The sequence below is a fragment of the Antedon mediterranea genome, chromosome 1 (assembly GCF_964355755.1).
Source record: "Antedon mediterranea chromosome 1, ecAntMedi1.1, whole genome shotgun sequence".
NCBI lineage: Eukaryota > Metazoa > Echinodermata > Crinoidea > Comatulida > Antedonidae > Antedon > Antedon mediterranea.
Window position 1 is genome coordinate 6,090,746 of NC_092670.1, and position 27,194 is coordinate 6,117,939.

The window sequence follows — 27,194 nt, forward strand, 5'->3', positions numbered from 1 at the left end:
GACGAATAAAACCATCTATCACTTACCGTATTTATTCAAATAAACGCCTCCCCAATAAAAGAAAATCTAAAACAAAAACAATAAAAATAAAATAAATACAATATAAGCATGATAAAAAGATGATTAAGTACAGTATTCAGATGGATAGTGAGTAGTATTTTACTAATGTTTTAAAAGTAACAGAAAGTTTTATTTTTGTAGAGAAGTCATTCCATAGTTTGGGTCCCTTAATCTAGTGAGTACTTTAGTCGATATCCATGTCTACAAATACTTTAACACGCCCTAATGTGATGAATGAAAAATTATTACATTTCCAATATTGTCTCAAAGGAGCATGCTTTGCATTTGCCCAAATTAGACAGCCATGCAGATAATGAGGCATTTACTTAATTAACTGATGTTGATATGGATGAATGCACAAAGCCTTGCTCTGATTTATCAACCAATCATCTTTAAACTATTTAAATTTAGCATTTCTGTTTTAATGATCAGTCTCAGATTTGTAGATTTGTTCGAAATTAAAATAGAAACTATAATGATAGTAAGTTAATAAAAAGATGATGGATACTAGTTAATTTAGTTAATTTAGATATTTAAAGGAAACACTGTACAGTATTGCTAAGTATTAGATTTTAATTAGCATCTAATTATATATAAAATAATGAACTTTCGCTTTCTCATTCAAGGAGTGGCAAAGAAAATTAACCATTCTTATAATACTGTTTCAGTAGAGTCAATGGCCGAGCAGTTTAGGCAGGTGCGCCGTTTACCGTACTTTAAGAGCCAACAATATCGGCAGAGTTCGACTTGCGCCTAGTTCTGGTGGTGGAACAAGTCTTCTCAGATAAGGACTATAAACTGTAGGTCCGGTGTACAGATATAACCTGTGTGGTTCACAAATAGCCCCTGTATCATGAGGTTTACCTACCTATCTAATGATTAATTTAATACTATTGGTAGTCCTTGGCCACATGCCCCTAGACATAAAAAAAAAAAATTTAGTTTTTACCAGCTAAGTGAGAGTGGACCATTAAATAACGACGATCATTGATATCATATTTTGTTTCACACTAAAAGTAAAACACTAAAAATATCCTGATTCAGACCTATGCATATTATATGACAGTAAAGAAACTAGTATAATATCAATACAAGTTTTTTCATAGAGCATGGTACTGTATTTCCATATACTGTACTACCTGGAATCAAAACCACAAGCACTAATTGACTGCAGTGGTTTCCTACAATAACAGCAAATCGTCTTTAATTGTTAAAGTTGATACAGAGTGTGTGGTCAGTGTATCATTAGTATGGGCCCGTTTCTGCTGCCAACCCAAAATATACCGTATAAATATACCGTATAAATATACCGTATATGAAATTCGTGCACCGTTTCCGCTGCACATACTTCGTGGGTGGGTTGTAAAAAAGTTGGCTTTCATTACCCAAAATGCATTTCGTGAGACGGAAGTATGGATTGACCTAGAGTCTCGTGTAGTGAGGTTACATGACAGCATTGCTTTCTATTTTAAATCTAATGAGCAGAAGTGGCAACGAATTTACACCGCACATACAAGCACAATCTAGAAATGTCACTATAAATAAACTCTGTTATTCAAATTGAGTTTATATTATGCTATATTATCCTATATTGCCGTTTTAATTTCCATTTTCTATTATACAGTATTTTACCATGATTTTACATCACGTTGTTGTCGTGTAAGAACATTCGATTTATGGTAATTAAAATCTCGGTATCTCTTCTGTTGCCATGCAGTCTCCCCCCCAACCTTCGCTTCCCCCCACAATTGAATTGCAAAAATAGTGATTTGTTCGGTCCACAGTGACATTTTGATCTGTTGCTTGCTTTTACACGTGTGTTTCAACTTTCAATGCAGCAGAAAAACCAAAACAAACGCGTCGCGCTCTGTTAGTTTTTGACCTCGTGTCACGAGTCGGGTCACATTTACGGTATATTTTGAGTGCAGCAGAAATGGGGTACGAAATATACGGTATATTTTGGAATATACCGTATAATATCCACAAACGATGGGGATATTTATACGGTATATATACCGCATATATATACGGTATATTTTTTATGAGACCCATTTCTGCTGCCAAAAAATATACCGTATATAAAATATACCGTATATATACGGTATATTTTTGGCAGCAGAAACGGGGCCTATGTTCATGTTTACCACCCACAAAGAAGGAAACAAAATACTAATTATGATAAGATAGATCAATTCATGGTCATTTATTCATTAGCAACTGACTGATGTTTCTCTGATACAAGGAAAAGCAGATTATGAAATAATTATAGATCTGAAACTGTCTTTAACAAAATCAAATGTTTTGTTAAATTGTAATGTCCATATGTCTGTTGTTTTTAATTACAAGTTTGACTTCGATGACATGAAATGGCAACTTTATATGATTTGACAACAATTTAACAAAAACAACAAACAAGGAAACAACATAATAATAATACTAGTAGAAGGCCTCTAAACTTAAATTATTACAAAATTGTCAAACTTCAGAGTTGTCTAAAGGTTAATTTATTTATAAATGATATATTCTTCAAAAAAAACAATTGTATGAATGGCATTTCTAGAATAAAACAGGAAAGCAACAGGAGAGCAAAGAAGTACATTAATCCAGGGAAGAGTTAAATTACATTGTAATTTAACTCTTCCCTGATTAATCATACCTAGCCAGGTCTATGCCATAAATAATCTTTTCTTTATTAACTCCCTTTGTCCATAGTGCTGCCTTTGTCTTAACTTTAAGGCAAACCCCACCCAGTTCTTCTTCCTTAATTATTCAGTTACAACAAGATAAGCAACCGAAAATATGACTTCACCAAACTGGCAACCCCCTTTCCTTTCAAAATCCTGGCTTCAGTGAAGAAGGCCAAAATGTATTAACTGTACTTGTTAAAAGTACTATACATAATATAGATCATCGACATTGATTTATGCTACCATTTTGAATTTGAAATAAACTGACTTCAAAAACATCAACAAATGAATCTTTACATTCATTCTCAACTTCAAGAAAACCACACTGTACATTTATAGGCCTAAACCTACGAAACGAATGTTACGATTTTATCGGAATATTTTTTTTTTGTCATTTGTAAAAAATTTAGAAAAAAATAGAGGAGGCTCGGAAATCAGGAGAAGGCCTAGAAACTTAGCAACTATATACTTTTTACTACATTTCTCCATGCATAAGTAACCAATTGTTTTGTTGTGAAGAAGAAATGAGTTCAATATACCATGTGTCATGTGTGACACACTAAATACATCTAGTTTAATCAAACACAGATAAATGATAACACACAAATATTTATCTTCAGTAGAACAATGTGATACAATCCATCTGTAATGTATTGAATCTGTAAATTTATCCAAAGTGACATTCCAATTGACAGTTGGATATAAAGTGGTAATGATGGTAAACACACATGAACATGATGTCACTGGATAATGTCAACACCTTATGTTGTTAATGTAAACAAAATAATGTTGTAAGTGAGATGTAAAGATTTAAGTTATGTCATTAGGAAATGTGTAGACATGATGTAATTAGCACTACTAAAGGTATGTTCAGACTCACGGAGTCACGGTGGAGTTATCTACGCAAGGCGTACGGTAATCCGTGGCGTTAAAAGCCAAGGTGTTTAGACACAACGATCAACATTCCAATGCCTAGTCTGTGTTCCAGACGGAGTTTTGTCTTAATATTAGTAAAAAGATATTTATTTTGGCACATATGGCGTTTCATACGTATACTACTTGATTTTGGATACTCCGGCTGGGGAAACACGCACAAGTCATGTGGTTTGACACCAAGAATTCTTGGTGCATACGATTATCCGGTTTACTTGTTTCAGCTGCATGCGATTGGCTACTCACTCGTACACCGTTTTAATATTCATATTTTAGAATTTCAAAGACTCAACAACTAAGATGATGCGCATGCGCTATGTTACGTACGGTACTTGGGTACATTGATGAAAGTTTCTGAAGGCTAGAAATTATTTTATATGCCTAGTAGTCTGGTAAACATTTGATGGGATTTTTCCCAAGAACATGAAAACTCGTCTTGATATGATAGGCTAGCTTCTCCGCAAATCAAACATTGAATGGATCATTTATTACGCGGAGATAATTTTGATTTAATTCCCACCCAGACCCTGTCCTGTTCTGTGTGGTGGTGTAGCCCTGTTGTGTGCCGGTGGTGGTATGTAGGCCTACTTTATTGGCTCTTTTATTTGGCAGGTCATACGTTCGAGTTGAGTAGGACCTACGAGGGAGGCCTAGGCCAAGGACTAAACAATTAATAAACAAAAAACTTGGCATTACGATTTTATATTTCAACAGTCTCGATCAGCACTGTACGTACTCGATCTTTTTCATTTTGAAACAAAATGATAATTGCTTGATTTGAAATCCATATTTACATACCGCCCACCCCATATAGCCAAATACGGTATGATAACCTACGTCATTCTTATCAGATGTTTGCGGTCTGCAAATCGATTTCTATACGTGTTTCACAGGTCTGTATTTTCAGACAAAAATCGCGGTCGAAATAAAAACAAATAAATAAAAAAAAAAGATAATACAGACTTGGGGCAAGTCTACCCAATGCCTTGTGTTTTAAAACACTCTGATCAGGTCAAAGCAGATAGAACTATATGTATACATTCATAAAAATGCATAAAAGTTTACATCGTTTACATTGGTTTTTTTTAAATTTTTATTTATATAATGTTTACCTTCAATTATACTGATTTGTTCTTACTACTTGTAGAATTGCATTTTAATTCAAAATAATTTAAAACGTAATTGTTACACGGACAATTATCTGATTAATTGATTTAATTTATGAGATATCATATTACTGACGCCAACTTTAATGTTCTTAAAAATCAGAACCCGAAAATACATTTGACATAACAATTTCGCTGTCATATCATAGGGTACGGGTATGTAGTGGTTGTCTGCTAATCGTGGTCGTGTATTTTCATTAGATAAGGTTAAAATCACTGATGCATCACTGGATTAGCGTTATGAAATCTACCCTCTTCCGCTAGAGTTATTAACGCCACTGGCGCGGAGTAACAGCTTCATAATGCTAATCCGCGGCATGGTTCAGACACAAAAATATGTACGCCGCTTACATAACTCCACCGTAACTCCGTGAGTCCGAACATACCCTAAGATTTACTACTTCATCAAAGTCCTTTATTTTAGCACAATCTTAGATTTTCACAAATTTTAATAAAAAATGATTCAGTTACAGATTTAAAGAATGTTATTATTTATTTTTTTATTCTTTATACTGGGTAGCCTCTTCAGTATAAAACTGTTCTCCCAAAGAAAAAACATTAAATTTACTTGATCAGAATGAATGCATAGAAATGGAATAAAGTCCCAAAGTTGTCTATGCATTGTCAATTGGAAAATAGTAAACATCAACCAGATCCTTGCTGTTGTATGAATGAATTCTGTATATTGTAGCGCCATTCCAATGAGAGATTGTTTGTGGCAAGATACAGTAGGCCCAAAACAGAATACATTGATAACATACCGGTACGTAAGAGGGTGCGAGAATATCCCAGTACAAGTAGAGCATGCAGTACAATGACATGATGTGAGAGCATACTTTACCAGACTTAAATGGTGCAAGCATAGTATGCAGTAGGATAACATACAATATGAGGGCAAAAGATATGAGAACATGCAATATGGGCGCTTGAGGTCCGAGAGCATACAGTTTGAATGCATACAATTGGGGGCTTTATGTATACAGTAAATAGATGTATATGGTACAAAGGCATGCTGGCTACAGAGGACATTATTAATAATTATAGTATAGTGGATACGATGTGAAGGCATACTGCGAGAGAACATAGTACAATGGACATTAGTGCTTACAGTAGGATGTGTGCAACAAGGAATATGTTGTAGGGCATATACAATAACAGGCAATGCGATGGCATATGGTTGAGGGAATACAGTAAAGTGCTAGTAGTATGAGGCTGTGCAATATGTATCGGAATCTGAAAATCTTAATTCAAAAATTTATTGGAATTCACCAGCATCGGTTATCAGGGCTGATAGTAGGATGGTTGCTACTTTCTTAACATCACATTAATGCAACACCTTGTCAATCATAAGTTTTAGTGCGATTGTCGGCTTGTAATTAAAGAGACATAGAACGTGTACATCACTCTCATTTTAATACTAATCTCCATGATGACATGACACATGTTGTTTAATCATGGAGTAATATTGTTGGTTTAAAACTTAATGGACAGTGTAAACACTTTGAAATGTCATTTGTTATTATTAGGATGTGGACTATTAAACACATCAAGTGCTATGTCATTTTAAGCTGTGTGGCTATTCACTTTGTCATTATCTTGATATTTACAATCACTTAAATGTAATATATATCTCACTTTAGGTCAGATTAAGTATGCTTTATTATATGTTTATATATTCAATAAAGATGTTTGATTGATTGATTTGATTGAATGTCATGTTAAAATATCAAAGGATACATGGGAGGAGTCTCTTTCTGTTGCCATTACCAGAATCTATAGGTATAGTATATTGTTAAGATTACAATCAAGAAATCATTATTGCAATTTTCATAATCAGTGCATTTGAATAGATATTATGTCAATCCTTTGTTTTGAATTGGGATGGTTTCACACTGGAATCCTTTTAGTCAAATTAACCAGTCGCTGACTAAATTGAAAAAAAAAATGTCGAATTTAAACACTGGCTACAAATCCATCAGGGTGCAGTAGAATTATCATGGTCTCGATAAAACTAAACATGCTGACTAAAACGTCCACTCGGGTAAACTGCAGGACAGGACTTTTACCATTTTAAATTTGGTCAAACCAATGGTAAACTAAAACTAACATTGTGAAGTTTTCCAAGTGTGAACAATGGGCAAATTTATTAATGGCCTTGGGTAAAGTTACCATGGTTAAATTTACAATTTTCCACATCCAGTGCGAACAAGCCTTTAAATTATACTCCTTTATTTTAGGATATTATAGATAAAGATCCATTTTGTCTTATAATTAAATAGCCAAGGCAGTTGTTCTTGATTTCACTCATTACCGTAAATAGAAGGTTAAGCATCAGTACTTATGATGATGAGAATCCATGGTCAACTTTGTAAAAAACATTATTAGTTGATGATGCATTGGGACAGAAATACCTTTTCCACAGCTACCAATATATAATGGAAAAACATCACCACGACCAGCTGAATGAATGTTTACCAACTCCCTTGTACTATAGGTGGCAAATAACACTCCCTCTCATTCATAATGAGTGGAAAACATCAACAAGAACAATTGATATTTTAGGATTTTCTTATTCTTTAATGTGAATTATATGCACACAGGACCAACAAATTTACATTCCATCTGAACGACGAGGAAATGAGAGTAAAGCATCTTGCCTATATATAAAATTAGTATGGTACATATAGGCACGAACCCATGCCTATCACATGCTAGTCTGATATTATTAATTACACCATTCTTTCTGGTATATACAGCACCCCACATGATCCCAGATGATCTCCCATCCAGAACGCAACTGGGTCCAACGTTGCTTAACTTCAGTAACAAGAACCAGTGTTTCAACGCAGTATGGCCGTATATGAACAAATATTGTTTTGTTTGTATAATATTAATACATACATGCTTTTTAAAAGATAATATTCATAGTAGACACATGGTATAAAGCCTATGTTGAAACGCTTTGTTTACAACATTACACCATCACCAAAGACAAAGAATAATCTTTTAATCATCTGTGATTGGTCTAAACCTGTGAAGAACTACCATTCTTACTTCCACAGATTGTACATGATAGTATTAATGAATAATATACAATGCAGTATCACAGGTTAAGTATGTACTAAAACAAAGACACCTAAAATATTAATAACACGTTTTCATACGTTCTTAAATATGTTGTTTTTCCACAAAAAAATTGTATACGCTGCAAATAAAAAATTATTATTATTTTATATGATCCATTTTAACTAGAAACTAATTGGGATTTTAGCGAGCTTTACAGATGAAGAAGACAGTTTTGGAAAATGTTCGATATTATTATTTATTATGGATTGTTTGCTGCAGTGAAATTTATTTTGCACAACAACAACAACAGCAATTTCAAACCTGTTTTCTGTAAAATAATATTATCCTATTAAGTAGAGTGGAGTAGGTTTGTACAGTTTTGCACAGTTTAGAAATACTTGTTTTCTCTATGCTGTATAAAAAGTATTTCATAATGTATATGCTCACACAATAATTGACAGTTCAGAAAAATGGATTTGTGTCCAAGGTTGGCCAGAAATATTGAAAAGAGGAGATTGATTTTGCCTCAACCTGTGCTACAGATGGGATGGGTGATCACACCGATCGTGTCATCTTTTACGCTTCCATGATCACCCAGATCATCATAATTCATAATATCTATCCATGCTTAGGTAAACTTTGTATTGTTAACCACAGTGGTCAATTGAGTACAACTTTACATCTACTACAGTAGACAGACATCAAATGTGGGTCATAGTCCAATCCACAGAAAATGGACATTTGTCCTGTCTTCATGTATTTTGTAATGTACTGTACTATGGGTGACCGGTAAATAAGCTTTGTACTTGCGGTCATCCATTTGTTGTTATCATTTATAATGTAATAACAAAAAAAAAAATTGAAACTTTGTAGTTCTACACACTATCAAGTATAACTATTTGTGAGGCATCAAATATCAAAAATTAAGTTTAAACAAAAATCACACTAAAAATTGCTTAACATCAACATTTATAGTGTTAGTTGTCTGTAATGTAATGTAATGATCGCCTGTGCTTCCGACATCAAGCATCAAGGACACAGGCTTTTTTCCATTCTATTGCAATCAGGTTACCCCGTGTCTGGGTCCAGCTTCCCAGACCGTTGACTGATCCTAGAAAGCCCATCAGCCTTCATTAGAAAAGTTCATATTCATTTTGATTCGCTGTAACTGTATTTTGTCTTTTGTCTTTTATCTGGAAACTGACTGACGGCTCAGCTACAGTTCACTTAGGTTGACCCTGGTCTCCCCAATTTCAGTTTTTTTTTGTTATCAAATAGACCAAATAAATAATGAAATGAAATGAAATGTGCTTTGAAATGTTTTGATGCAAGGCGCAATATAAATGGTTTATGTATGGTATGTATCAAGAGAGGAACAACATTTGAAATAAAATGTTTCTCCCACAGCTGAAGTTAAAAAAGCATAAATACAATAAACTGAACATGGAAGGTTTAAGAAAGGAATGACAAAATCATTTCACATAGTTAGGGATCATGTCAAATTCTACTGCAGTTACTGCAGTAAACTTAATTAATCAATTTATTTAGCAAGTAATCACTGTTATTAGAGTGAATGCTTCATAAACTTCTACATTGAAACAGACTAAACCATACATTATTGCAAGGAATAAATGTAGTTAAGCCTACTGCAGTGAAACAGTAGAATAATTTCGACATTAAATATTTATTATTATTTTGACATTAATTTTGATCAAATAATGAAACAATTATGCTTATTTTAACTATAAAAACAAAAAAGGGATAGGAAGCTGGGGAGTGGCAAGTTATCTAGACATATTTAACATGTTGAATTTGTTTTGTAGAAATAGACAATTCTCGATGAAAATCCTACTTCTGTTATTATTCCTATATAATGGACAGTAAAATATAAAAAACTATATTAATCATATCCAGCTCGTGTCCACACTTTAATTTATATATTCACTTTCTATAATGTATTAATCAATTTAGATAAGCATGCATAATTAATTACAACATTCATTATGTTAATTACCAAATAAAAATCAAACATATCAAGTGTTTCTACAATAAATCACTACCTAAATGTTATGACATTTTTCTTATAAATGTTAATATGAAAGTTATTTAATATTGTGAAGACAAAAATATAGGAATTCAAAGTATTTTATTTCTTAATGTTCAGAATGTAAAATTCTCCTGAGAGAGTCTTGTTTATTCCTGGAATGCAAACTTGTATTGAATCTTAATGAATAAGAATTATGATAATGTTTATGATGACAATATGATATTTGATCTGACTGAAGCAAGGATATATAGAGTTTAAATGCATTAGCATATTCAAGGATAGATGAAAAGGGTGTGTGACATGATCTTTAAACAGTAGAAAGAGGTAGCAACTAAAGGCTGTGATTTATACAATATAAACACAATTATATATTTAATGCTATGTGTGTTGCAGGTCCACTTTTTATTAAAAAATCTCAAAAGAACTGTTTTCCGTTTTTGGTTGTTCGATCAGACTGCACTCAACATTTTAAAATAGAAGGGTGAAATTGCCAAAACCAGGGCCTAAACAAGTTTTTTTTTTAAATATTAAATGAAGTGCTGAACTAGCCTACTACTATATTTTGCATTGTATTACTGCCTCTCCCCTTTTTAGTTTTTATCCAACTAGGAAAATTATAATAAAAGTTTTAGTTTTCTCTGCACTTAATTTATTACTTACTTTAGGAAAGAATAATATTTCAAAATTTAATGAAGTGTAATTTTGTAATTGTTCTTGATTGAATTAACAAAATAATATCAATCAAAATGCATTATATACAGCAATAATGCTGCTACACATTACTGGATGAGCTAACCATAACTATGTTTATGGACATTAACCAATCAAATTATTTTGATGTTTATTGTTTTGGGACCAGTTGACCATATTTACTGCATACATCAAATAGACTGCCAATCAAGTCACTGTTTAACCAAGCTGCAGTTATTGACTCAATTACCTTGATTTAATTTAAGCTGGTTCAATATTGACACAATAAAATGGCTTCTGCCTGTAGTTGTTCTTAAAGTTGTTTCTCAGAATTGTAAATATTTTGTTTTAGACCTATTTACTTTTGGAATATTTGTATACTTACTGGGCTACCTTGCAGAATATAGTGAAGGACCATGGTCCATTGTAATTTGCCAAAACATTAGAAAACAAATATAAATGATTCTAAAGTAATATATTGTAAAATCACTCAAGAAAAAAAACCACCACGAGGTATGAACAAAAACAACAAAGATACTCTACTATTCTCAAAATAATTTTTTCTAAAACTTACAATTTAAAAGTTTTAGGTTTAAAAAAATAAATCTTTCACATATTTCATAACAGTTTACCATATTTAAAAAATATAAATATATTTTATTTTAATATGCAAATATTTTCTTGAATTTTAAAAGGGTCAAAAGAACAATTATTGATAACTATTGCTCATTTCGATTGAATTTTTCCTTTCACAAATTTACAGAATTCGTAGTAGAATATTCACTGTCAACGTTTTATATGGGAAAATGCATCGCAGCATGTGCATTAAAATTCTACACTAATGGTTTGATTTAATATTGTCTGTGATTGTGAATTATATATCGTCTTTGAATGATAATTATTGATTTGATACTTCATGGATTATTCATAACTAAAAAAATAATAGTATCTGAAAATATAACATTCCTGTTACAGTGTTGTTTTGCAGACAAATTTCAAACAATTTTGTATTTATTATATTAGACTACAGTAGAACCCCTATTAAGGGGACACTTTTGGGACCAAAAATAGTGTACCTTTATGGCTGTATTTGTAAGCGATTTGTTTGTAGAATTACTTTAGAATTTTGAAATGGGCCTATACCTTTGAGTTTGTATACTTCACCCATGGAGGAAAAAATAAATAAATATTTTTTCTTCCATGCTTAACCTCTCTAAATTATCAAACTTGTTGTGACAATAAAATGTGATGTGTCCATATATGGACATGATGATGTCATATCACTACCATATTTAGGCACATGACACTTTTTTTGTCAAACTAGTTTGATATGACATAACCATCCAGTTACTAAACAGAGCAGAGTCGGCTAGTAATGTTTTATTTTTAAATTTTTGTTGTGGGTATTTACTTCAGATATGTGATTATACAGGAAACAATCCATTAGTCTTGATATTTGTAACTGTTATTTAAGCTAATTTTACCATGACAACACAAACAATAAACCCCCAAGGTCTAGGTCCTTAGTAGCAATGTCAGTACTAACCACATTCATAACACATACAATGAGATCATACACAGGTGGACCACTCACCTTACCACAGGTGTGACTGACCACAATGGACAATTGACCTGGACAATCAACTGTATTCACTCAACAATTAGTCATGCTGTTATTCTGATACCTAGATAAATCCTGCTAATGTATTTCTTTGGGATTGTTTGTCAAACAGTTTGTGAATAAATTACCTAAATGTTCTGCTATACAATTTGCCGAATCCCAATTTGCCCAGTCCTGTTACTTTCCCACTTACAATGGTCTTTTAGTAAAGCATGCCTTTACTCGCCATCACTTAGAGATTTGTTTAAATAACATACTTAATAGTTATGCCATCATGCTATATTATATTATTAATTGCATGAAATAAAGTAAAATTGTTTTAGAAGTTGATTGTATTATATTTATTAAAAGTTTCAAACTTCTTAGTCAGCAAAGTGGACTTAGCAAATTAAGATTTATTATTAAAAATTGTCTTAGCACCAAACAGGACAAATTTCAAATGATTTGTTTTTTATAAGCTATTTAACTGGTAAATTGTTTGCAGCACAACAGGACTTTCATTCTTTATGATAATTGTTATAGCAGTACTTTACTGTTGTATGGAAAGGTGGAAGTAGGGTTTTAACAAGAGGGATTCACGTTAATGAGAATAACAGAAATTATAATAACAATAAGTATTTGATGTTATTCTTATTAGTCATAAATGTATACCGCAAATTATATTTTTACCTTCTGGTTCTTTGGGTCAAAGGTTACACAATCAAGTCAGCAGTGGAAACACTGTTTTATCCCAATCAAGACATTAGTAATGTTTGTACCATTTATCATTAGGTCAAATACAAATTTAAAGTTAAGCGGCTCTCCCTCCCCTGATTTTCGAGCCGCCTACTGTATGTTTTTTTTTTATTACATTTTTTTTTAAATTACAAAAAAAACGTAACATTCCTTCTTCTTAAGCATACATAAACAATTGTAGCATAAATCAATGTTGATGACCTATTAAAATACAGTAATAACAAAAAAATACAGTCCCCAAAAATGTATCCTGGGTCCCTGGGTTTAGCCAGTGAGCGCTCATGCTGTTACACCACTGTAGGAAATACACAATAATTGGTATGCTAGTCAACTTACATTATATATATTATTGATGCAGGGTTTTCTTCATATACAGTGCAGACATTGTAATCATTGTTAACAAATTTGTATCTACATTGTAATGAACTATTTATTAGTATTACCCTAGACATAAAGGCTCCAGATTCGTTGACAATTATTAATCCACACACATTTAAATGTTTATGTCAATGTTATGGTAGACACTGTAATTACACAACTTGTAAAGTTTCATCATCTAGTTCTATCCTGGTTTATCATTTAACTTCTACTGTACCGTAGTATTTGTTATAATACTGAAATTAGTGGTCAAATGTTAATTCATTGTATGATATATACACTGTATAGAAATTAATATAAATAAATATTTTATGCAATTCCTGTCTGGGAAGGTGTTTCTGAATGTGTTAATAAAACAGTCTTGGCATTCACAAAATTGTGTATAGAACTAGCTAATTCTATGTGTTTTAAATTTATTTTTTTAATAGGTTGAAAGCCTTTAAAAGTGTTGAGTTGTATAAATAGTTTTATTATTAAGTCTTGGTAAACAAATTCTACTTTATTATAATGGAATTGAAGTCAACAATTCAATAAGCAACTTTGTGTTTACCAGGCTTCATCAAAATCAATTTTGTTCACCATGTATCATTACACTATTAAATTCTTTACCAAGTTTACAATTCTTTGTGTTTAGTTATATCTTTATAACATAGCTAATTTTCACTATTGCTTTTATCTTCATAGCGGTGAAAGCGGTGCTGGTAAGACAGAGAGTACCAAGTTTATCCTGAATTATTTATCCAAGATGAGTCAAGCCTCTGCAGTTGAGACGGGCAATGATGTATCAGTTGAGAAATGCATTCTTCAAAGCAGGTATAGTTACAGAGTCGACTTATATAAGCCTAAACAATTTGTTTACTAAAATGTTATATCTCAAATATTATTAAACCGAAATTATTCCAAAAAAAGACAATGCTTGGGTATCAGTCACTGGATCTCAACAGAGATAGAAATGAAGTAAGCAAAAACGATAAAGTAAAACAGCCAGAAAGTGCCCAGCTTTTGATAAATGCTATTCCTTCCATCCTTAAAATTTATATTTTTAAATACATCACCGAAGAGATAAAAGGCTTTTTTTGACTTTGGTGCTATTGGTTTACTTTAATCCAACTTTTGTAGCATATATAGTCAGTCGCATTTTTCACTCAAGCTCACTATGTTCTTCTCCAGTGATCTATCAATTAGTAGATATAATTTAGAGCTGAAACGAGAAAGTGGTTCCTCTAGATCTTCGTTATTCGTTCATTTTATGATTACTTCATTCTTTTTTAGTGTGAACCACACTTGGAAATTCAATAAAGACAAACATCATTAATTTAATCTATGTAATTATAATTCAATCTAATTAAATGATAATATTAAATGCAAATAATTTAAGGTAATCAATGTTTACCTCAATAACAAAATATGGACAATGTTTTACAATTTGTCTGCAATATTTACAAATTTTCCAATTTAAATATAAGAATTGTAGAAATCTTCTTCGAAGCTAATGCGACCCGAAGGGTTAACAATCGGAAACTATCTTAATGATATGTGACTACGTAGACAAAGGTTTTTTTGCAATTATTCGTTCAGAATTCGTCCAAATCTATCTCATTCTACGTACGATTACCCCATTTAGCTATGCTGTGTACTAATCCTGTCTCTCCATCCATCACAGGGTTCAGTGAATGAAGTTCATTGAAGCATGACTAACGTCTCTTGTCAGCTGGGTTGTTGTTGAGTGGTTAGTTGAAATTATGTGCTGACTTTTCTGTAATTCAACTGCTCCCATCCTTTTGTTTATTTCTAATATTTCACACCTTTTCTGACACAATTAAATATAATACTTGGTAAACATGGGAATTTAGAGGGAAGAATCTGTGATCTTGTATGATGTCTCGATTACAAAGTTTTGCCATATTTTCAGTCGTTTTTTCATATATTATCTAAAATTATGCTTAATGGATAATGCAAATTTTTTTGTGAAAATAGATAGAGATTTTATGCTGTGTATGTTATTATACCAACCATATGTCCTTCTTTAGCAATATTTCCAGCGACGCCCTTTTAGATCACAAACAATTGGAGGCAATGATTAGAGAGAGTTTTTAATTAGTCAATTAATGGAAGACTTTAATGGAGTATTATTGTTTATAGTTAAATACATCTTTGTTTATTCAGATGGTATTGCAATTTCTTAAGTACCTCATTTGATGCATAAAATACCGCATATACTTACAACTCCACTGCTCCATGAAATTAATTTTAATCTGTAATCACAAACTCAAATGCATTATTTGAATAATTACGTTTATTTGTGGGATATGAACAATTCATTATTGCATAAGAAATCTATTAGGTGCTTTTGTTCGGCTGATTAAATGACTTATCCTAGTTGATCCGTTGGGAATTTATCCATGTCTGTTATTTTTGACATTTTACCATAAGGCCTCTTTATACTGCAAGAAAATAACCCATTAAATCTGTTTTCTTGGCGTCAGAACTTGGACATAATAACCAGTTAAATAGTATTCTCAAAATAGCGGTTAAAAAAAGCCAAGCGTGTGGTGGAACGCCATTTAAAACATTTATCGCTGTGAATAATGAAGTAGCAACAAATACTTTCTCCGGAGATATTGCAAGTTTCGTTTTGCGATGAAAATAGGTAATAAATCTGGACAATCTATGCAGTGTGAAAAGGGTATTAAGCCTACCTTGGAGATATTTAGCAGAAACGATTTTTTGTTTCATAAACATGGCTCACACATAGTTTATAATATAAGTGTCAATATTCCTTTTTTATGTAAACCATTTTAACTAAATTGGGATAAATTGAAAATGTGAATACAGGTAATTATATTATAGAACATATGGATAGAAGAATTTGCAGATGATCAATAAATATTGATATACTACCTGTACAGATACTGTACTAGGATTCTCCATATTGCTGTTCACTTAGAATAGTATAATTTACGATCCTCCAGTTTCATTCATAAATACACTATGATGCCATTAAATATCAATTCCCTGCAGTACTCCCAATAAAGCATCTGACCAATCAGATTTCAGTATGTGCTATGTATATCCATCATTGTTAAAGAGATGAGCATTGTTGTAAATAGCTTATTATTTTGTTCTGAATACATGTAGTATTTTGATTATTAATGTTTATAAAAAGATTTCTTGCTGCTTAAAAATAGTTGATACCTTTTCAATGCAATGCCTGTAAGTGCATCTTTGAAATCCTACATCAATATTGTCAGCTTTATATATAAATCTAATATGGTAAAAGAAGGATGGTCACTCATCATTTATAATTAAAATATTTTAGTTGAAACATGTTTATGTTACAATATAAACTTACAGACATAGAGAAATCCTAAACCACCCTAGATATACTGGAAATGAATATATTAATTTGTAAACCGTGAAACTGAGGAAATCTGCGAGAATGAGAAAATCTGCCTCAACTGAGATTCAAACCTGGTAGTTTAGACCACCAAGTTGAGTACCCCAGAAAAGAGTAAAATTACACTCTTTCCTGGCATTGATGCATGGAGGTAGAAATATATCTACATCTATAGAGACTCAGTTGTTTTGAGAGCTGTGTATGATATTAATAGTCGACCATAGATGTGTAAGATCTTGAATTGTACAGTATAGTAAGGTCTGTTTAGGAAAATGTGGAAGGTAGAGCTTACATACCCAATCAATACATTGTATTGTGGAAAAATATTTATACCTTTAATATATTTCTAATAAACAGTTTGTTGTGGAAGATGTGGGTAGGTACCTTATTACCTATTAAATATTTAATAAGTTAATAAAAGATTATTATGTAGATGTTATGTTAATTTAATATTTTATTAATGATCTTATAAGGTTATATGAAAATATTTCCTTGAAGAGATGAGTACACATTGTATATATATATTGTATATTACAATACTCGGGCTGAAAGCACCAAAAGAAGTAGTGTTTCATAAAAAAAATTGTTGTAATTAATAATAACCTTATTTGTGCGTTCCGACTTCCATAAAGACAGCCCATGTAGTTAATATTACCGTCACGATCTGGTCTGCTCTGTATTACCTGCTTATGCAGTGAAGCTTATTAAAATATGTTTGAAACATCCTATCAACAATTGTTCGTACCCTCTATTCGGTAAAGACACCTTTTATTGAACCCTGGTAATTACATTCTGTTTAAAGTCAGCCAGCTTGGGTCTAACTTTGGGAAAAATTACAGTTATAGTTATAGTGAATAGCATTTTCCAACATATTTTTGAAAATGAACATTTTTCAAATGAGTTCATATAATTTTAAGACACAATGACCAAAAGTCATCATCAGCTACTGTAAGGTAGGCCTCTTTCACTGCCTCTAGTTTCAAAAGAGCACTTCTGAATGAAAGGGGTGCGGTTGGGTATTTCAAACCCTCAAACAACATGACAGTGATCCCAAACAGTATTAGAAGCTAATGTACGCCAATTTAAATTAGTCTCGGCATTCTGTTTCTCATCACTCATGAAATTATGCATTCATTTGTGATTCAGCATCTCTCATATTGAGATACTGATTATTTGTGGTTGATAATGAGCTATCTATTGATGCATGGAATGTGTTTTGGTGTATCCATAAGGTTGTTAGGCTATCAAAAAGAAGATGAGTCAACATTTTGAAATCTTATATATTCATTCTTCATTAAAAATATTATCCTAGCCTCATAACAATAGTGACCTTGTATGCATATGCTATTATTCAATGACAGACTTTATGGAAATGAGTAAAGATTTTATAATTTGATAAATGATCTCAATAGTTATCATATCTACTGATTGTTTATTCTTATATATTCTCTCTTTTGTTTCTCTATCATCTTTCTTTTCTTCCTCAATCATCTCTCTTTCCTTTCTCTTTTATCTTCTCTCTTTCCTCAATAATATCTCCTTCTATTATCATCTCTCTTTCCTTCCTCTACCATCATTTCTCTGTCCTTCCTCTACCATCTCTCTTTCTTTCCTCAATCATCTTTCTCCTTTCTCTATCATCATCTCTCTTTCTCCTTTCTCTATCATCATCTCTCTTTCTCCTTTCTCTATCATATCTCTTTCTCCTTTCTCTATCATCATCTCTCTTTCTCCTTTCTCTATCATCATCTCTCTTTCTCCTTTCTCTATCATCTCTCTTTCTCCTTTCTCTATCATCATCTCTCTTTCTCCTTTCTCTATCATCATCTCTCTTTCTCCTTTCTCTATCATCATCTCTCTTTCTCCTTTCTCTATCATCATCTCTCTTTCTCTATCATCATCTCTCTTTCTCCTTTCTCTATCATCTCTCTTTCTCCTTTCTCTATCATCTCTCTTTCTCCTTTCTCTATCATCTCTCTTTCTCCTTTCTCTATCATCTCTCTTTCTCCTTTCTCTATCATCTCTCTTTCTCCTTTCTCTATCATCTCTCTTTCTCCTTTCTCTATCATCATCTCTCTTTCTTCTTTCTCTATCATCTCTCTTTCTCCTTTCTCTATCATCTCTCTTTCTCCTTTCTCTATCATCTCTCTTCCTCCTTTATATATCATCTTCTCTTTTATTTTCTGTATCACCATCTCTCTTTCTGCTTTCTCTATCATCTTCTCTCGTTTCTTTTTCTAACATCTTCACTCTTTCCTTTCTCTATCATCTCTCTTTCATTTTGCAATCACCATAATGTAATTTTCCTTAAACATGCTTTGCGGCTCTTTTTTGTTGTTACTCTGTTGTTTACTTTTCTTTCTATTGTACTTTCTTTTCTTCTTTATTATGCTTTAATGTTGTATCTATGTAATTTTGTTTGTCTTCTTCATTGTATACTTTTTTCATTTCACAATCTACTTTTCTTTTTATCATTATAATTGGCTAGCTTTCCCTTTCTCCATCATCTTCTATTGCTAACAGTATTATATTTCAACATTGAATATTGATTATTTGTATTTGGTATATTTCATTTTTTTATGAAAGTACAAAGCTGTAAACAAACAAAGAACATAAGAAAAGAGTTTGAAATAAATCACAGTCCACTATCTCACCAAAGTGGAAGAAGATAAGAGATTAAAAAATAATTTTTTTAATACAATATATTCGTAAACAAACTATAATCAATGAATAGTTTAAATTCTAAAATAATGTCTTGAGCTTCTAAAAATTATTACATTAAAAAAAATCCATGAATAAAAATCCAATTTTTATGCATATTTTCTAGATGTTTCTCTTTCATTTTCCTTTCTCCCATTCTTCCTTCCTTAGCATTGTTTCGTCTACCTCACAGAAACAATAAAATCAAATTTAAATTCTGCTCATTGGCAACACATTGAGAGCATATTACAGTCAATTTACCCATTAGCTAGTTGAAAGATGAAGACTAAATTACCTTAATATAAATGTCTTTATTATTTCAGTCCCATCTTAGAAGCTTTTGGAAATGCCAAGACTGTTTACAACAACAACTCAAGTCGATTTGGAAAGTTCATTCAACTAGCTTTCTCAAGTAGAGGTGTTATCGAAGGTGGAAAAGTACAAGACTGTATCCTTTTATTCATAGAGGTTTAGGTTCGAAGCGTGTAAATAGTTTGTTCTAATTGTCATAAAATATGGTACGGAAAAAGGACAAGTATATCAGTTGTGTCGGTTAGTATGTCAGGAACATACCGTATATTTCGGTGTATAAGTCGCACCTGTGTATAAGACGCACCCCCTAACTGAGAGTAAAATATCGGTATTTTTTATATCGTCGATGTATAAGACGCACCTTATATTTCATCAAAACAATGTTTTTTATATATTGTAATCAATCTTATTGTAATATATTTTGTTATATCTACAACGGCGTTTTTTATTTAGGTTTTTTCTTACCTAGGCTCGGCCGCGGCCAGCCTCAACAAGTTGTTTCTAACTTGTTGTTCATGAGTTTCGCACCCGTAACATCGAGTGCATGACCGTGTGTGTAACACGCACGTGTGTGGGCTAGCCTCGCTCGATCATTTCAAGAGGGCGCACGTTTTCACAGACAATCATATTCGATTAGTATCTATGTATCCGAGAAGTGTGTACGCTAGGTCCATGCTATAATCACCTGGAGAATATACTAGTCGAATACCGTACACCATGTGGCCGCCAAGAAGGGCTTGCGCTGGGGGTACGGCGATCGTGCGTATAACTACTGTATAAATAAATACTATTCCAATCGTACGTAAACGTCTACAAATGAAATTTTATCGCCATAATGAACAAATCTTTTCATCATATTTAGTATAACATCATGCTAAAATGCCTTGAAAACTAGGCAGAAGCAGGTTGCCGTTACGTTAGTTACTGTAGCTAGGCCTAGCCTACTCAGGCATAGCAAATGAGGTGACGATAGCCTAGGCTTAGGCTATGTACAATCTGTGTGGTGAGGCATTTATGTTCGGTGTATAAGACGCACCCTTAATTTAGAGGTCAAATTTGCTTGTGAAAAGTGCGACTTATACACCGAAATATACGGTACCTTCTAACTCACTTATACTCTAAACCTCTTCTGTATTACTTACATATCCTCTAGTATAGGTGTGATACGAGAGATATTTATTATGTTGGTTATTATTATAGATGGTACATTTTCCTGGGTCCTGGAGATTTCCCCCCTTCTACTGTATTGATATCAAGATTTTAACTAGAAAGAAATTGATGAATATGTTTTGATGGCTATTTACTTCATAATGAAATACATAATACAGAACTCAATATCAATTTTAATTATCCAGCATTATAATGAATAGAACAGCAAGTCTGTAAGGAAACCCAACGATCTAGTGAGTCATTCTGATGAGTGGAAATCATTGTAGAAATAGCTATTCTGATAAGAAAATCAATTTAAATATTCATGACTGTAATGATTACCTGATGTTGACGTTTTCTCATGAATATTCTAAAAAGTATACTAATAAATTCTACTAATGATAATAAATTATGTTTTGTTTTGTCTTTAATAATTAACTATTTAATACCACTGGGTTTTTAGGAATTAAGAATTTCTAATTTACTTATAAATTTGCTCATTAACTACTAATGACTCATATCAGGTTGCTTGTTTACTAGGTTTCCATAATTCAATTTAGGAGATATTGTGAAAAGATGGGTTTTATAGCTAATTTGCATATTCATGCTCATTTGCATATGAAGGTGGTGGTTGATGGAGTGTTGATTTGTTTTTAGTGATCAGGACAACATATACATGCTAGATTCAGTAGCCTATAATGACTCATATCAGATTGCTTGTTTACTAGGTTGCTTGTTTACTAGGTTTCTATTATTGAATTAGACCAATTGAACCAAGTTTTAAAACCAGGTTATTTATTATAAGTACCAACTAGGTTTACTCTTAACTAGGTTGCTATAAATGATACTGTGGGTATGTTCAGACTCACGGAGTTACGGTGGAGTTATGTACGCGGCGTACATATTTTTGTGTCTGAACCATGCCGCGGATTAGCGTTAGGGAGCTGTTACTCCGCGCCAGTGGCGTTAATAACTCCAGCGGAAGAGGGTAGATTTCATAAGGCTAATCCATTGATGCATCAGTGATTTCAACCTCCGGTCAACGTCAGCCAATGAAAAGACACGGCCGCAATTAGCAGCAGTCTATTCGCGAGGTTTTTTTTTAATAGCAAAACAATATACTATTCCTCGAGCTAGCCTAGATCAACAACAACATTCGAATTAAAATGAAACGTGTTACATGGAAAAGTACAGAAGTGGCTGATTTGATTTCATTATGGGGCAGCCCTGAATTTATAGACAAGATAGAAATTAGGAATTGGAAAGCTAGCGCCGGCAACAAGATGGCTGTTTTTAAAGAAATTGCATCTAAACTGCAAAATTCTTCCTGACGGTGACGAAGTTGGCGTCGGCGACATGATTTCACAAAATTAATTAAAATCATACAAATAATGGCAAAGTCATTGTCCGTGTAATAATTATGTTCGAAATTACTATCTTCTGTAAGGATTTGCAAAAAAATCGGCAAAAAAACCATTACATTTGAAGGTAACATTGTATTATATTGCTAGGCCTAGCTAGTGTTGTAAACTTTCGCGCGTTTCACTCTCAGCTCTCTGTTGTTGTTATTGTGTATGTATCCCATCGGCCGTTTCGGTATGACAGAACTTCCGCTTTAAACGCAAGACGTTTGGAATGCTAATCGTTGTGTCTGAACACCTTGACTTTTAACGCCACGGATTACCGTACGCCTTGCGTAGATAACTCCACCGTAACTCCGTGAGTCTGAACATACCCTGTGTTGATTTTTGCCATGGAGTAAAGAGTTTACTGGTCTTTATAGGACTTTTCCAGATTAAAATGGTTTTGTTCATTTCTGATTTAAGTTTAGCAACTTAACTAATAACTTAAATGGGTTATCTATGATATAATAGTTTGCTAGACTAGGTTTGTCCATCAACCATGTTTGAAATTAGGTTTACTTATACCAGGTTGGTTTTTAGTTTAGGCTAGGTTTTCTGTATTAATACTGTGCATGTATTTATTTTCATACAGTAGGTTTGCTAATATATTGTACCATCTTTCAACATCTTATTATCAAATATTTGATAAATGATCAAATTGTCAGGTTCAACTCATGTCCTTTGAATAATACCAGGTTTTTCTTTGGATTAGACCCTGTTTATATCTTAAAAATAGGTTTATTTAGATGTTTCATAACAATTTTTTATGTATGGTATTTGACAAGTTAAATTCACAATTCAAAATTAATTTATTATATATTAATTTATCATGAAAGTGGTGTTTCTACATTCTACAGAATGCATTATACAGTATTACCTACATAATTGTGGATGCAACATATTATTAAATATGGTCATACTGGTCATATCATATCTAATGTGATTCTGGACATGTCCTATTGAGCTTGATGACTAAGATGGTAGTTGATTTAACAGCTTACAATATGTCATTATTATTGACTGTTAACTTGCAAGTCGCATTTAGTTTAATTTGATTGCTGACAATACATTATAAGATAGATGGATTTAAGATGGAGATTAAATGTGGGAATGTTTTTATTTCTAAAATAGAATTTCCAGTTTATTCAGGAATATGCCCAGAAATATTGAAACTGGTCATTTTGAGAAATTGTTTTTCAATGACTGGACAGCAATTCCAGATTACAGTTGCATGCTTTTAAGCCGGAAATGTTTAGTAACAGGCATAGCCAAATAGCACCAGCCAGCTTGGGCAAATTTGAATTTAACAAACGGCAAACATACTTTTTTTTATATTACACACATAAATTACAAAATTATTTCGCCATGTTTTTTTTTTGTTTTTTGTTTTTTTTTTTAAACCATATTTAATGAGGGTGATCCATCCAGCTATTGCTGATCATTAGGGACCCTCAGAGGTTCACAAGACAAACATATACACAAGATGCTCTACATAAACAAAGTCTTATTACAAGTCTTTAGGAGTGGAGTAATTTGGTCCTTAGAAAAAATCCTGACATGTGACGGGACTTGAACCAAGGACCCTTGGAGTGGTAGCCAAATCAAACTCTGATTTTTATGTTTTACTTCATTTTCTGTAACTGGAGTTCTTATCTATTTTAAATTATATTCAGATTTAAAACCCTCTATTACAGATAAAATAAATCAAATTTTTTTCAATGTTTTTAAAATTTATATTTTTTATGTAAATCAAATTTGTTAAATTGTTCAGTGCTTTGATCTTTCTTTGGAAAGGCCATTTTATAAATAATGAATAATAAACAAATAATTAATATTACTAAAAACTATAAATGTTATCCTGTAACCAGAGCTGGTGTTATTTATGCCCAATGATAAAGATCACGTAAAGATAATTGTATCTACTATATCCGGTTTGCTTGTACCTGCTTATTGTTGGCGTCCACTAATTAAACTTAATTCATTCTCACTGGAGTACAAGTCATTGCACGCATAGACTAATCACCAATGATTCAAAAGTAGGAAGAAAACATTTCTATTCTCTCAGCTTTTTTTTTAACTATTTGAAGTAACATAATCTACATGAATGTTTAAAAATAGCATTTTTATAATAAAATAGCAGTTTGATTTTGAATTCATGCTAAAGGTGTTATTGATGAGTATAATTATGATGAAATAGAGGGATTCAAATGTATATTTCATCCGTTTTTTCCGTGGCAGTCCCTGTAAGGTACAAATATGTAATTTTTATGTCGCTATGGTCAATATTACACATGACCTTACCTAATTACATCATTAGTTTTCTTGTTTTTTTAGTATACCTTTTTTTGACGGTGTTACATATAGTGTTATGATAGTATGTCAACTGCTATACTTTAAATACTGTAGACTTCCAAGAAATTTGTCGTTACTTTCCAAAGTTTCCCGATATTAAGGGTTTCCCCAATTTTGATAACACATCCCTACCCAAGTACAATATGTCAAGCAACCATTTTACAATAGAAGTACAGTAAGTACAATAAAAATAATTTTAAATTATTACTAAAAGCAACAAAAATATACAAAATATTTGAAAGAATCCTGTTAAGCCGAACCCAGTTTTGTCGTTCAAGGTTTTCTATTGTGTTTGATTACCCGTGCCATTATTTTCCAAAATCATTATCATTTTATTACAATAAGAAATAATAGACTTGGAATTAAAGTTTTAGACTATCATTGATTTTTGTCTATAGTTTTAATATAGGATTGACCAGAGTCAAGGGTTAACTTTAATGTTTGTGGGTATTTTATCCTCTTTTCTACGAATGCTTGCGGTGTCATAGAATGAGTCACAAATAGAGCTGGTTTAACATTACAGTGCCCTATATTGGTAACAGAATTCTAGGTTCAATTCCAAGTATAACATGTTTATGGTACGATGAAAAAAGAAAAGAATATAGATTTTAATTAGTGAGATATTCAATAGCATTTATCAAACCACCAGTCTAGTGATATAAGTCCATCATTTGGTTAGTACTATATGATCTACCAACATAGAAATTTAAACTTTTTACATATATACTTGCAATGAATGACAAATGTGATGATGCAATTTCGATGGAAAAGTCTTTCAAACTTTTATTTATGGATTACACACATTTTAAAAATAAAATTAAAAGAATAGAATAGTTAAAGAAGATTTATTCATCTCCAAAATATTATTAGGGATACCGTAGGTGAAACTAATGGTCTTTTCAATTGGCCTTAAAACTATTGGTAAAATACTCGGTTAACTAAATACCAAACGGGAAAATAACAGGAGAACTAATGAAATGTGCAATCAAATATGGCAACAATTTGATTAGTTTTAAATTCCTTCAATCTGTTGATCAATTTAAAACATTTGCTCAGAAATCTGGATAATAATGTGAATATTTCTGACAGTTAATCAATCAATTAGCTACATTCATAATTCAAAATGTAGATTTTCTTTCTATAAATAACTAAAATTGAAAGTGATATATTTTGGTGGTTCAACTATAAAGTTATGAATACAGCATTTGTTGAAACTTATTTCTTGGTTTTGCTTTGATGTTTTTATGCCATATTAATAATTTCACAGAAATTGAAAGTAATGAAATAAAAGGACTATAGTAATTTATATATACATGAATGGTAATAAGGAAGTTAATGAAATGATATCAAATATATAGATTACTATTACACATAATGAATGTATGAGTGAAAATGGTAGAAATAATTCTATGAGGTGAAAACAAATTTTCATCTTTTTAAATGTAATTATATGTACCATTGTCACAAATGGCGGGTTATACGTTTAATAGAGTTGGAAACATCTAGATTATAGACAAAAATCTAAACACTGACAGGTGAACAACTTACAAAATACAATAACTAGAAACTTAAGGAAAGTGGCCACTGCCTGGTTTGGAAAAAGTGTTTACTTAAAGAGATGTGCCCAAGTCCATCTGATAAAAGGGCAAGCCAGTTTTGCAGAAATACAGCCTACAGTGTACAGTAGAGAGCCTCTCAAATTTTTAAGCATTGTAATTTATCGATATACATATCTTACTCTTTATCGTTGTTAGATATGGCGAGTTCTATTTCGTGCCATTCATTCCTGTCGTGGGTGGGGTTGAAGCAAGTGGGCCTAAATACATTTTTTTTTAAATCATTTTGTATTATTTTAGTTATTTTCTTTCGTCTTTGAATGAGTCTCTGTACTTCCTAGTTTGGACGGTATATTATTTGGAGGGCTTATTAGATGGCTGTACAAAATGGAATGATAAATAACTAATGAATAATTTAATTATATATCTTTACATTTTTGTTAAATTTGTTATAATTCAGTAAGAAAATGTATAATAGTCATAATAAATTAACAACATTCCAACCAATACATCAATCACTACATTTAGAGCAGTTGTCTGTAATTTATTCAACCATTTCATAATCATATTTGAAATTATTGAATAGCAAAATATTTTAATGGTCATCATTATTATCATCACTTACCGTGTCATCAAAATAAATTAAAATTCATTATTATATATAATATTTTTATTATCGTCAACATCATCAACATTATTAAAATACATAAATAATAAATAATAATAAAGAAATAGTAATAAATATAGTAAATAATAATAAAAAATAAATAATAATAAATTACACAGCATTCTCTTTCATTAATAATTATACTTGAAGCAAACCCATATAAATTTAAATAAATAAATAATTAAGGTATTTAGGTAAGTTTAATTAAAATGATGGTGACAATAAATAAAAACATTAATAATTCATGATTATGATGCTCCAATAAAGATTGAAAT

General features: G+C 31.8%; 1 protein-coding gene across 9 annotated transcripts in view; it reads left to right on the top strand.

The window, feature by feature from the left end:
• The window catches only part of LOC140054739 (unconventional myosin-X-like), a 101,786-nt gene that overhangs the window by 15,567 nt on the left and 59,025 nt on the right, over positions 1-27,194 (top strand). For all 9 annotated transcript variants that reach the window (XM_072099818.1, XM_072099826.1, XM_072099849.1 and 6 more), the window contains exons 4-5: positions 14,068-14,196; positions 19,804-19,928. In XM_072099818.1, the coding sequence (XP_071955919.1) occupies positions 14,068-14,196; positions 19,804-19,928 (254 nt within the window). The remainder of the gene's footprint in view (positions 1-14,067; positions 14,197-19,803; positions 19,929-27,194) is intronic.